The sequence below is a fragment of the Cloeon dipterum genome, chromosome 1 (assembly GCF_949628265.1).
Source record: "Cloeon dipterum chromosome 1, ieCloDipt1.1, whole genome shotgun sequence".
Classification (NCBI taxonomy): domain Eukaryota; kingdom Metazoa; phylum Arthropoda; class Insecta; order Ephemeroptera; family Baetidae; genus Cloeon; species Cloeon dipterum.
Window position 1 is genome coordinate 39,770,584 of NC_088786.1, and position 14,052 is coordinate 39,784,635.

General features: G+C 38.7%; 1 protein-coding gene across 2 annotated transcripts in view; it reads left to right on the forward strand.

Annotated features, from left to right (window-relative positions):
• The first annotated feature begins 931 nt into the window (after positions 1–931).
• The window catches only part of LOC135937976 (uncharacterized), a 30,699-nt gene continuing 17,578 nt past the window's right edge, over positions 932–14,052 (forward strand). The window contains exons 1-4 of one of the 2 annotated variants that reach the window (XR_010574585.1): positions 932–1,093; positions 6,956–7,143; positions 7,699–7,939; positions 8,741–8,833. Coding sequence is in view for 1 of the 2 variants with exons in the window: in XM_065481400.1 (XP_065337472.1) it covers positions 1,075–1,093; positions 6,956–7,143; positions 7,699–7,939; positions 8,741–8,745 (453 nt within the window). In the remaining variant the exon portion in view is untranslated. Of the gene's footprint in view, positions 1,094–6,955; positions 7,144–7,698; positions 7,940–8,740; positions 9,279–14,052 lie in introns of those variants that run through there. The other variant, XM_065481400.1, reaches the window with a different exon arrangement.

A 14,052-nucleotide genomic window follows, 5' to 3' on the forward strand; every position in this document is an offset into this window, starting at 1 on the left:
CCGACCTAATAATTTCGATAATTTCATTCCCACGTGTTTTGTTACATTTCCATCAGCCTGATGTGCCATCTAACGGTCGATTCGCCAATCACCGGGCTAATCAGCCGTTAGTAAAGAAAAACAACTTAAATATTCAAATTTCCGCCGTACTCTACCATACGGCATGTGAATCCGCGGCCCCTTGTGAAAATAAACAAGCCATCCCTGACACGCCCCCTTATTTAACACCATTTCCGCCCTAATTTAAAGATACATCTTCCTTAAATGACGGAAAATCGAGCTTATTCCATGTACTTCCCGCGTTTTTTCTGACACGCTCACCTTTTCCCGCCGAGCCTAAATTAACTTTTGAATACTCGCCCCGCCCATTTCCATTAGCCTGGTCGATTTGCCAATTACTGGGCTACAATCAGCTGATCGTAAAGAAATAACGACAAAAACATTCAATGCGCTGATGGTATTTTTCGTATTTTTATTTCATTTTGCGTTTGTAACTTTCCCGCCGAACGCTACCAGACGCCATGTCTGGTTTATTGCTTCCAGAAAATGTCAAATTTTAATTTGTTGCTGAAATTTAAAAAAAAACTCCTGCATTTTATTTTTCGCTGACAGCCAGGGAGATAAAAAGTGAGGTTGAAGGACCGAGTGACCTGCACCCCTGGCACCCTCGGCACCCCCGGCGTCGGCGGCACACTGGCGGATCGATCGCGGCGGAGCTGCGAGTGCGAGCGAGCGAGCGAGGTAGAAAGAAACGAGGCCGGCGAGTGCTGCGTCCGTGTCTGCCTGCCGTTTCCTATTTTCCTACTACGCCGTACGTTCGCGAGAGAGAGAGAGAGAGAGAGAGACGCATGCGTTGCGAGCCGCGGCTGTGCACGGCAGCTGGGGTTCTCGGGGTCACGGCCGCGGCGGGGAAGCGCGGCGCGGGAGGGGAGTCAGGGCGCCGCCGCGACGACCGCACACCTCTCGGCCAGACCTTCTGCATTGCGGATCCACCAGACACTCGCAGCAAGCAGCTCCATCCATCGCCCTTTTCCAATTGACAGACCGACGGACCGTTTTCATCAATTTTCGGACATGTTCGGACTTGGCGGAGGTATTTTATTATATAAATATTTATTTTTCTCTCGTGAGACGCTATTGATTTCTCTTTTACGTCGAAATTTCGTTTCCGAGCCGCGTCGAGGCGTGGCACCGGCGTGCAAATATTTTGTTTTCAAGCCGAAAATTCGGAAAATTCGGAATTTCTTTGGATAATATCGATATTTTAAAATTTTCGGCTTTTTCGAACATTTCGAAACTCGTGTCGGAGCGGATAAAAAATAAATAGGCCATCAGCTGGAGGCTGGAAGCTGGAAGCTGGACCAATGGCAGTGCATTTTCAATTGGAATTCCTGCGGCACGAGTCATATAATTTTACACACACTCGATGAGAGCATCAAACGCCAGCCGAAACACGAAACGCGCCGCACTTTCTGTGCGTTTTTCGTTTCCCTTTTTTGTTTTGGTGCTTCTCGCGGCGACGCTCCCGCGAGCTGCGATTATAATTTGGACGGCCCAAGGCCGCGGTTATTAAAGGCCTACGCAACTCTTTGGCTGTTTAAAAAATTCCTTGAAATTATTTAATCACTTCTCTGGATTTTTTTACGGAAAAATCTTTAACGAATTCAAAAGCGTGACTTGAAGTTTGCTCATTTAAATGCAAAGACTGGTTTTTTATTTAAATCTGTTAATTAATGCCACTTTAGTTTAATAAATTTTATTAAATTTTCAAATAATATTGGAATTTTTGCTTCTGAATATCTGTATTTTGTTTAATTTTATTTAAATTTAAGGCTTTGACATGGTTGGATTAAATCAACACTTTTTCAAGTAATTTTTACGTATTGTCTTGCTTTTCTTCTGTCGATTTTATACGGAAAAATCTTTAATGAATTCAAAAGCGTGACTCATTTAAATGCACAGACTCGTTTTTTTATTTAAATCTTTTAATTAATGGCGCTCTAGTTTAACTGAATAATTAAATTAATTTTATTCAATTAAATTTTTGAAAAATTATTGGCATTCTTGCATCTGAATAACTGCATTTTGTTTTATTTTATTTAAATTTAAGGCTTTGACAGAGTTTGATCAAATCATAACTCTTTTAAGTAACATTTTTAGCGTTTTGATGAGTTTTACAAATTTTTCGACGAGTGAATCCATATTTTAAATAATTATAAACAAACCAAACTTGGCTCTGAAGCAGCACCCACGGATTCCTCTGTTCCTAGTAGCAAAACATAATATTTTTATATTTTAAAGTGAATTCCCACATTTTTTTTCAATATTTAAAAATTCAAATTTTATTGTAAATCCGGAAAGAAAATTTTTCTAATCAAATTTTAATACGGATTTTGTTGTATAAAATTAATTGTTGACTTCCTTGTGTATTAAAATAAATTTTTCATTCCAAAAAGTGATAAAAAGTACCACGGGACTGTAAATTTTTCAGATTTTTCCTCATTTCTTGAAAAATTAAATTATTTGTACGATTGATTTCGATTAATCTCGTCGCAATCTAAATTGTGAAATAAATCGTGATTTTTCTGTTAAATTGAAAATTGGTTCAATGACAAATTTGACAATAATTGATTTTATTTTTTAACTTTTTAAAACTTTATCCTATTTTTGCCATTCTTTTTATGTGAAGCGCTGATTGCTGTTCAAGGTTGCCACAATAATCCTTCAATTAATTGTAACAATTAAATTAGGCAAGTTCTCGCCGCTTGATTTGCCAATTTTGTAAAAAATTTACACGGAAAACCTTCGTGTTCGAAGCCGCCAACAGATGGCGCCACCGTAGACTTTCGATTTTAAGGCACTTCCGCTGCGATTTCAGACTCAATCTCGCTACTGTGCATTCTTCAATTAATTTGCTAATTTTTGACGTGCTGAAAACCAAAATCGGTTCAGCCAATCGCCGTAGAATCGTGAAAAACTATTTTTTGAAATAAAAAAATCTTTTCCAACGTTTCTACGGCGAATGGCTGAACCGATTTGGGTTTTCAGCACGTCAAAAATTGACAAATTAATTTAAAAAAAGTAAAATAGCTAGATTGAGTCTGAAATCGCAGCGGAAATGCCTTAAAACCGCTTAAAACAAAATTTTTAAGAAAGTCTGTGGTTGTGCCATCTCTTGGCGGCTTCAATAACTAAGGGTTTATGCAACTGGTCAATTGTAAGAATAAAATTAGAAGACAGTACTTGCTGTATTTCTCAAAAATTTAAACGGAAAACCCGGAGTTTTAAGCCTTTTCCTAATTTTTAGATAAAAAAAACAGGAATTTAATTATTTAAGCTCCAAAATAATAATATTTTAAAACTTTTGGTTACAGAAATCAACTTATTCCGCTTAAAAAAATTGATTTCTTAGTTCAAAATTTAATAGTTTTTCTCCGAATCAATAAACAAACGTGTAACAATTTAAAAATTCGATTTTTTTCAGTTAAAAATTATTGAATTTATTTTTATAATAATTATTATTTTTGTGTGGCAAATAAAATGGAACGCAATTGCCTCTCGCTATGAAAAAACACTTTTGTTTTCATTATTATTTGTATTATTTAACCTTCCTTGTGACACACACACAAACAAACAAACAATTGCACTCGTGAATATCAATTTCTCGACCTTGAAGCAGAAAGGAGCAAAAGCGCCCGTGTTTTGTTGCACCGCGCGATACATTCGACCGCTGGAATGTCTCGATTATCACACGATATAGACATTTCGCGACGCTTCCTTTTTTAGAAGTAATTGTGGCTAAAAAAACTAAAAATTCCCATGTTGCCGTGGAAATTTTTTAGATAATTTGAGAAAATTATGAATTTTTTACTTTTTATTGTAATTTGGAGAGCAAATTGTTTATTATAAAATGTTAGGAAAATTTAATGAAGACATTCAGAGTAAAAAATCGTCGCTGAGAGTCGCCAAACGTGCTAAAAATTACTGAAAAAGCATTAAAAACTGGCCTCAGGTCGGGGTACCCTGAAAAAAAGGTCGTTAAGGTACCTCAGGTCAAAGCCCTGTCCAAGACCTATCCGATGAGGGGTCGTGGTCAACGATCGGACGAACGGCTGAATTTTAACAAAAATAAAACCATTTTCGTCCCGCAAAGCCGAAAAACCGAAAAAAATTAATTTTAATTTTCCTATGGGTGCAATAAACCTGAGAATTAATTTCAAGACTAGCAGTGCTCTGGTGCGTGCAATGGAGTCGGTAAAACCCTTTAATTTTAATTTGTTTTTTAAAAAATCACGAATTATGGATTCCCAAAGTGCAAAAATCACATTTTTCAAACATAAAATTCTATCTCCTTTGATCGGATCGGCTCGAATTTAGTCTTAAAATGATCCCAGATAAATGTAGCGTTGACTGCAGTCATTTTTCGAATTTTTGTCATGGACCGGACATATGTCCAGTGAAAATTTCAATTTTTCGAAAATTTGGCAGAAAATAATTCGTAAAAATTCGAAAAATTATCCGATTTTGAAAAACCGCACATGGACGGACGCGCTTCATTAAGGGGCATCGATTGATATCAAAATCGGTTCCATCTGGCCCATAGGGCCCCATCTGGGCCCCGAATTAAAAAGTTTGAAATGTCACAATTTGCGTTTTTTCGACTTAAAAAATTAATTACTCCGCTCCAATGGGTTGTAATTGTTCTGAGATGATTCTCGAGTCAATTAAATTAATTTTGGATACTTTGATTTTTCCCACAAAAATTGAAAAGGTTTTCGAACAGCTAGTTGAAATTTTCAGTTAAATTTTGTGCGAAAATGGTTAATTTGAGAAAAATTTGCTCAATAGGAAAAAAGCTGGAAATTTAATCAGCTTTCTGGATTTAGGCAGTTTTTGACGCTTCTATCAACTGGAGAATTTTAATCAGGACTAACAAACACCCCTTTCGAAAATCTGCAATTTTTGAAAAATTCAAAAATAACTTTCAAGGCTCAAAATTTCTATTTTTTATCTTCACACAATTAAATTTTCATCATTTTTCTCACCCCGGAAGCAATTCCTTTGCTAAAAAAAGGGGGCGTAACCGGTAAAATTCGAAAAAATTGTATTTCGGGCCACTATTTTAAAATAAAAAAATCCTCATCACTCCACTTTAATTTAAAAATAAATTTATCAAAAGAGGAGCAGGTGACGAGTAGCCGAGTACGTCGCTATTTCTCCCTGGATTGCAGAGTATATAATTATTTTGCCCTGACGTGCAGCACGCAACTCTCCTCCATGTGTGAAAAAAGAGCGGCTTTAATATTCCATTACAATATTGCCTGTGCCGCTGCTGCTTCTGCTGCTGCTGATGCGGCAAATAAAAAGAAGTGCACTTCACTCACGTGCTGTTTTCTTTCTTTTTTCATTTCATAGACGAGAGCGAGGCTTGCATCAAGGGCTATTATTCGCGGCTGATGAATGCGAATTAGAGTAAGAGCAAGGATGATGTGAAATGCACGCGTATGACGAGAGCCGTTCTCTTCTCTATTATATTCCGTGCAGCTATTAATCACGTGCAAGCTGAAATAATGCTGAAATGCAATATGCCTGCCTCAAGGCTCAAACGACACACACACCGCCCCGTGTGCTCTCCGTACTGCTGTGTATATCGTGTTTCGTGTTTCTCTACACCACTTCTTCTTGCTCCTCATATTATTTTTAAACATGTGTCGTTTTTTATAACCGTTACTCGAGAGTATCGTACAAAATTTAACTAATTAACAGTTTTCTAATTCATTTTTGTGCGTAATTGGGGGTCGGTTCAGAAGTCGAAATTTATTATTTGAATATTCGCCCATTTTGAAGCTGCGCAGTAAACTTGTGCGCATCTGAAGCATGCGCAGTATGTTCAGATCGTTTCTTCATCTTACTGAGAGGCTGAAAATTATCACTGCGCATGCGTGAACCAAATTAAAACCTTCTGCGCAGTCGAAATTCCCATCAGAGCCCGACTTGCGATCTGTGTTGGTTTTCCCGCCGGTCAGAGGTCAATATGGCGTCGAAATAATGGAGGCAAATCAGGAGACAGTCCAGCGGCCAATCAGAAGTGTCAAAAAAGAGGCGTGCCGACCTAATAATTTAATTCCCGCGTATTTTGTTACATTTCCATCCGCCTGATGTGCCATCTAACGGTTGATTCGCCAATTACCGGGCTAATCAGCTGTTAAGGTAAAGAAATAACAACAAAAATATTCAAATTTCCGCCGTACTCCACCAGACGCCATGTCTGCGCGTCGCCTGAATCCGGACCCCGGTGATAATTACCAAGTTTTGCTGGACAAAAATCTAAGAACTGCATCTCCCAGGAAAAATAATTAAGCTGGAACCTTAAATTTGGTCTCAAATGATGCCTAATTAGATGGCCAACAACTTTTATCACCACCAAAATTAATTTTTATTTTTCAAAATTGGGAAAAATATTTTTCCAAGGTGTGTGTCATATAGCTAGAAATATTTTAGGATATAAAAATGAATATTTTTTTAAATACGAATGGTCAAAATTTGAAAAATCGCATTTTAAAAATTTGAAAAGTATTTGGCTTTGACATTTTTTAGTAAAATTATTTCAATAAAAAGCAATAAAATAAAAAATACAATTTGTTCTTTGTTCTAAGCTAAATTTGAATTGAAAAAATGCGTGAGTACATAACGGCACAGACACACACATTTTCAACTTCCTGCTCGAACGCAATTATTCCGTGCCGTGTTTTTTTTTTGTTCCGGCGCAACGTAACAATTTGCGCAGCTTATCCAACGGGGGATCGCGTGTGAGTCACAGCGGACACGCGGCGGCCGGATCAATCAAACAGGCAAAACAATAGGCGCGATGACGCAATCGGCCGCAAACAATGCGTGACGATCGAGTTGCCACGTAACTCTTCCAATAATTCTCTGTTTTTTTTTGTCGTTGCAGCTTTGAAAAACGTGACCAGCAAGGCTGGCGAGCTGCTGGAGAAGAAGAAGGGCGAGGTGAGCACCCTGGCCGACGAAAAGAAGAAGGTGGCCACGGAGATTCTCGAGGAACAGGTCACCAAAACCACAGAGGCCCTCTCCCAGACCAAGCTGGAGGCCGAAAAGGCCGCCACAGACACGGCCGACGAGGTAAATGAAAAAATATCTATTTTTCCCAAAAAATTATTGGTTCTTGAAATTTTTAGACCAATTTTGTGCGAAAATGGTAAATTTGAGAAAAAATTGCTCAATAGGAAAAAAACTGGAAATTTAATCAGCTTTCTGAATTTAGGTAGTTTTTGGCGCTACTGTCAACTGCTGAATTTTAATCAGGCCAAACACACACCCCTTTCGAAATTCTGCAATTTTTTAAAAAATAAAAATTAACTTCCTAGATTCAAAAGAATTATTTTTTATGCTCTAACAATTAAATTTTCATAATTTTTCCCACCCCGGAAGTGCACAATTAATTTCCTTTTTTGCTAAAAAAGGGGGCGTAACCGGCAAAATTCGAAAAATTGGATTTAGGGGCACTTTTGGTCGGTTAAGGCTAACTTTAAAATTGAAAAATTCTTTCATTCCACTTTAAATGGCTCCAACAAGTGCTCAACTTTGCAATTCCGGTTCTTGTGAGGGGGCCAAGTGTGTATTTTTAAAAAATCTCCCTTTAGAACCGTTTAATTAAGTAAAAATTCGAATTTCCAGGCGACTGGTTTGGTTGAGACGACGGTGAACGCGGGCATTGCGGAGGTGGAGAAGACTGTCGACGAGAAGATCAAGGAGGCCAACACCGAGATGGACAAGAAGCTGGAGGAGGCGGACAAATTCCTGGACGCCAAGCGCGAGGACGTCGTCCAGGCCGTCACCGACGCCGGCAAGAAGGTCAACGAGACGAGTGCGTCCACCCAGAACTCCCTGCTCGGCAAGGCCAAGGGATTCCTCAAGTGTGAGTCAAAATTAAATGTAAAAAAATAGTGGAAAATATTTTTTAGTAATAAGCGATCCATTTCGATGCTGCGCAGTATGCTTGTGCGCATCTTAAGCATGCGCAGTATGTTCAGATCGCTTCTTCATCTAACTGGGAGGCTGAAACTCATCACTGCGCATGCGTGAACCAAATTAAAACCTTCTGCGCAGTCGAAATTCCCACGAGGGGTCCAGATTTTGATCTATGTTGGTTCCCGCCGGTCAGAACGTCAAAATGGCGTCAAAATAATGAAGATTTTCAAAGTAATTACATTAATTCGCCCATTTCGAAGCTGCGCAGTAAACTTTTGCGCATCTTACGCATGCGCAGTATGTTCAGATTGCTTCTTCATCTCACAGGAAGCCTGACATTCATTACTGCGCATGCGTGAACCAAATTAAAACCTTCTGCGCAGTCAAAATTCCCACAGGGGGTCCAGATTTTGATCTGTGTTGGTTTTCCCGCCGGTCAGAAGTCAAAATGGCGTCGAAATAATGGAGGCCAATCGGGAGACGGTCCAGCTGCCAATCAGAAGCGTCAAAAAAGGGGCGTGCCGACCTAAGAATTTCTTTCCCGCGCATTTTGTTACATTTCCATAAGCCTGATGTGCCATCTAACGGTCGATTCGCCAAATACCGGGCTAATCAGCTGATAATCAAAACAAAAACATTGAAATTTCCCGCCTTACTCTATATCTGCGCGTCGCCCGGTGTGGAAATTTATATTTTGTCTTTTCTTAATTTATCAAACAAAAACTAATTTCAAATTTTCTGCTTTCAGTTTGAAGGAGAGGCCTAAAACTCACGTATTACTACCACTCACACTGCTGCTTGGTGACAAACTCCTATTTTAAAATATGATTGTAGCTTTGACGTTGACGGAACGAGGTTCAAAAGAAAATGAAATTATTATAAATGTAAGAAGTGTGTATTTTTAGAGGTCTCGGCTTTATTGTCAACTGGAAAGCGCTGGGTCTTCTCAGTGTGCGAGCACCAAACTCATGTTTTGTCCAATTTTATCTCACTGCTTTGATGAGAATCTCATTGTTAATGCAGATCAATTTTAGCATTCGAGAGGAATGTGATTCAAAATTTCACCAATCAAAAAATATAAAATAATTATTTTTCCTCTTTAATTTCTCTTATAAACAAAATCGGAGCCAAATTGAAAAGAGCGTGCCTTGGATTGATTCAAATATATATCACATATTATTTTGTTGACAGTCCAGCTTTTTTATTATCTAGGTCAGTATATTTTATGTAAATTTCTCTCTGCAAAAATAAAATAAAATAAAATTGGAGCATTCGCCCATAGCTTTCGCCTCTCGTATTATTTTCCTCGAACCTTCGATTTGGATGAATAATTCACGAGATTTTGAGCGTAATAAAAGCCGGGAAAGCCGGAATTTTTGATGCCCATTTGGCGCTACTCCAAAGAAAGCGAAATTGTTCGCGAGGAGGAAAGCAGGTTACAGGCAGACCCGCCAAACGAGCTGCCTGCGATAAGGCTCGTTTAAAACGTCGGATTTCGGCCCAAGGAACGAAATTAGGCCACATTTGCGTCTGCGGATCTGCTTGGAAATTTCCCAGAATTATTCGTTCGTCCGGATTCTTTAGAATTGTCGTGTTTCTTTTATTTAATTTTGTAAAAATATGAATTTATCTTGGTCCGTCGAGAAGTTGACGGCAATAAACTGCGAAAAAAACAGTCCTCAGGTCAGTGACAGACAAGGGTGAAAAATTTTCGCCGAATATCGCCGAAAAATGTGCTGGAAAGTACTGAAAATGCGGATCTCAGGTCGGGGTACCCTGAAAAAGGTCATCAGGGTACCGCAGGTTGAATCCCCGTCCAAGACCTGTCCAATGAGGGCTCGTGGACCACGATCGGATGAACAGCCGAATTTTAACAAAAATAAAACCATTTTCACCGGTGTCGCAAAGCAGAAAAATTTGGGAATAAAAATTAATTTTAATTTTTCTATGGGCGTGAAAAATCTGAAAATCGGTTCATAGACCGGAAATAGTTCTGCGCGTGCGATGAAGCTGATAAAACTTTTTAAATTTGATTCTCTTGGAAAAAATCATGAATTTTAGATTTTCCATTCAATTTTTTAAAATATCAATTTTTCTTGGGCTCTTTAAGACTGCAAAATTGACGTAAAAAACCTAAAAAAATATTCCTCAGGTTACGTGACCTGAGGAAAGTTGGTGACAGGCAAGGGTGAAAAATCGTTGCTGAATATTAACAAAAAATGTGCTGGAAAGTACTGAAAATGCATTAAAAAACCGTCCTGGGAGCAGATCTCAGGTCGGGGTACCTTGAAAAAGGTTGGCAGGGTATCGCAGGTCGAAGCCCCGTCCGAGACCTGTCCGATGAGGGCTCGTGGTCAATGATCGGACGAACAGCCGAATTTTAAGAAAAATAAATCGATTTTCGCTCGAGCAGCAAAGCCGCGAAATATGCGGGAAAAAAATTAATTTTAATTTTTCTATGGGCGCGATAAATCTGAAAATTGGATTTCAGACCGGCAGTGGTCTTTTGCGTGTGATGAAATCATTACAATAATTTAAATTTCCTCCATTTTGAAAAAAAATCGCGAATTTTTTAGAGAAAGTGCAAAAAGAACGTTTTTCAAAGTTCAAAATTATACTCCTCCTAGGATTTTGATCGGATCGGCTTGTATTTGGTCTTAAAATGATCGTTAATAAATTATGCGTCGACTGAATGAGCTATTTTATTCGAATTTTGGCCCTGGATCGGAAATATGACCGGGGGAATTAGAAAGATGCAGAAAAAAATTGGTATTTGTGCCCTTTATTTTTAAATTAGTAATTTTTTAAATAAATCCCAATCAATAATAGTGAGACAGACATTGCCTGCTATTTTAAAGCCACTTTTCTCAGAAATTCAAATAAATTTTAGCTCTTTCCAATTTTAAAGGTAATAAAATTCGCTCGAAGGAAACAGAATAAAAATAAAATAAAACTGATGATGTGTTCGGGTCTATTCAGTGGTCAGTGGGGGTTGAAGGGCAAATTTGTGCATCGTGTGGCAATAATTCGCACTCAGCGACCAAAATCCTCGCCTCTATACCGTGTGTGGAGTGTCGCAAAAGGGCAAAAAGGGGTTGTTACGAAGCAATAAAGCTGATCGCGCGGCGACACCCTGGCCGGTCCAGTGCGTCATGCATCCATGCAGCCTCCTTTTCCACCCCCAGACGATCCCAAGGGGTGTGGGTGGGCCGCCCACGAGCCGCGCCGCCCACGCAAAACACGCGCTGTCTGTTTTCACACGCGGCCCACGCGAATTCTTCGTCTTTTCAGCTGACATCAATGAGCTTTTCTCTCCCCTGCGGAGTCATCCGCAGCCGCCGCCGCTTTCAAAACAAACAAAGGGTAGTTTTGCAAAGAAAAATTCAATGTGGCGGAAGCTGTAAAACAATTCAAACGGCGAATAAGGAGTAAAATATATTAAATTATTTTTCGCTAAAATGAAAATTTTAATTTAACGGTTCAATTTATAAAATACTTCACTGCATTTTTAAATGTTTTGAATTATTTAAATTTTCTTTTGAAACGTTTAATTTATTTAGTGCTTGAATTTTGGTCCAAACTTGAAGGATTGAGTTTTTAAAAATATTTAAAATTTGGTTTTGATCAAAAATAATTTTTAATCACTAAAATTTTGATTATAAGTTTTTTCGGATTTGCTTAGCGTACATTTTAATTTATTTCCAAAAAAATAGTGCTTGAAATGAGAAGACAAATATTTAATTAATAGTGGTTTTTCCCGGCCGACACACATATGCAGAATAAATATTTTTTTTTCAAAACAGAGGAAATTTAAAGTGTTTTAACGATTTCATTACACGCAAGAGACCACTGCCGGTCTGGAAACCGATTTTCAGATTTTTCGTGCCCATAGAAAAATTAAAATTAATTTTTATTCCCAAATTTTTCGGCTTCGTGACTCGGGCGAAAATCGTTTTATTTTTCTTAAAATTCGGCCGTTCGTCCGATCATCAACCACGACCACTCATTGGACAGGTCTTAAAAAGGGCTTCAACCTGCTGTACCCAGACGACCTTTTTCAGGGTATTCCGACCTGAGATCCGCTCCCAAGCCGGGTTTTAACGCATTTTCAGTACTTTCCAGCACATTTTTTGGTAATATTCGGCAACGATTTTTCACCCTTGCCTGTCACCAACCTTCCTCAGGTCTCGTATCCTGAGGAATGTTTTTTTAGGTTTTTTACGTCAATTTTGCAGTCTTAAAGAGCCCAAGAAAAATTCATATTTTAAAAATTGAAATGGAAAATCTAAAATTCATGATTTTTTTCCAAGAGAATCAAATTTAAAAGGTTTTAGCAGCTCTATCGCACGCGCAGGACTATCTCCGGTATATGAATTGATTTTCAGATTTTTCACGCCCATAGAAAAATTAAAATTAATTTTTATTCCCAAATTTTTCGGCTTCGCGACACCGGTGAAAATGGTTTTATTTTTGTTAAAATTCGGCTGTTAATCCGATCGTGGTCCACGACCCTTCATTGAAGAGGTCTCGAATGGGGCTTCGACCTGCGGCACCCTGACGACCTTTTTCAGGGTACCCCGACCTGAGATCCGCATTTTCAGTACTTTCCAGCACATTTTTCGGCGATATTCGGCGACAATTTTTCACCCTTGCCTGTTACTGACCTGAGGACTGTTTTTTTGTCGTTTTGCCATCAAATTCTCGACGGACCCAAAGATAAATTCGTATTTTCATTAATGAATAGTTGTTTTTCCTGGCTGACATGCACACACATATGCAAAATAAATACGGCGTGCGGCGCCGCTGGGAATTAACCGCCGGCCTCCACTTCACCCACGCACCATCTCTTTTGCCTGTGGAGAGGTCACCCTGAGCCTGAGTGCGAGACACACATTACTATGCGCGCGCTATTAGTCGCGCGGCACCAGGCAGGCACCGCTCGCAATGCGAATCCATGCAAATTTACACGCGTTGCTGCGCTCTAATTGTTTTCGTGTGCTTGCGAGCGGAAAAATCGAATAGTTCGCAGAATTTATAGCTTAGCTATTTTCCAAACCGAATTTGTACTTGCATCACTGCGTTTTACGACGGTGCGCTTATTTAACCATCGACGACACGACCGGTGAAAGCTTTGCTTTACGATCGAAAAGCAGCAAATCATGGAAAATTAATTGCTTTCCGATTGGAGAAAATGATTCTTTTGATTAAAGTTATTTCTAGCATGAAGAAGATTTAAATAATTAATTCTCGAGATGTTTTTTTAATATTTACGGTTTATTTCCATCTTAAATTATTTAAAATAATTAAATGAATAGCATTGAACGAACCCTTACCACTAGAATATTATGAAATTTAATTCGAGTAAGGGTCCACATTGTTTCCATAATCATTAGTGTAACAGTTTCAAATTTCACGAGATAATATAGCGAAAAATACTATTCCCCAAAGTTAAACACGATAGGATACAGTGATTTTCTCAATTTTCACACCGTTGGAACAACCAAGTCGAGAGCTTTCAGAATATGTGCCGTTTAACCCTTTTAAGGCTATCAGGCTGCTCAGGGTACACGACCCTGATATGCCAAATTGTCGTTCCTGAGGACCCTGATCACTTCTAAAGGGTCAAACGGCACATATTCTGAAAGCTCTCGATTTTGCCGTTCTAACGGTGTGCAGATTTTACACAAAAAACCAATACAGACGCCGTTAAAATGTTTAATTGTAGGAATTTAATGATTTTGTTCACCCCAGGGCTATCCTGACGCCAGGATTCAATTTAACAACAGTTCTAGTGATTTTGTTTTACCTCAGGCTTAAACCTAAGCACGTTCGGAGGGAAAAATAAACTGATTGTGCAATTTTGATTTTATAACAGAACGAAATTTTTAAAAATTGACCCGTAGAGACCTTTGACCTTGATCGACGACCTTCAATTTAGTGTCATTCGATTAGGCTTGACGAGAGGAATCCAAAGCACACCTCAATTTTAAAATTGGAGCCTCAGAAGGCTAGATATTGCGTTTTAAAAATCTCTCGAAAAATCTGTAAAATTCAAAATTT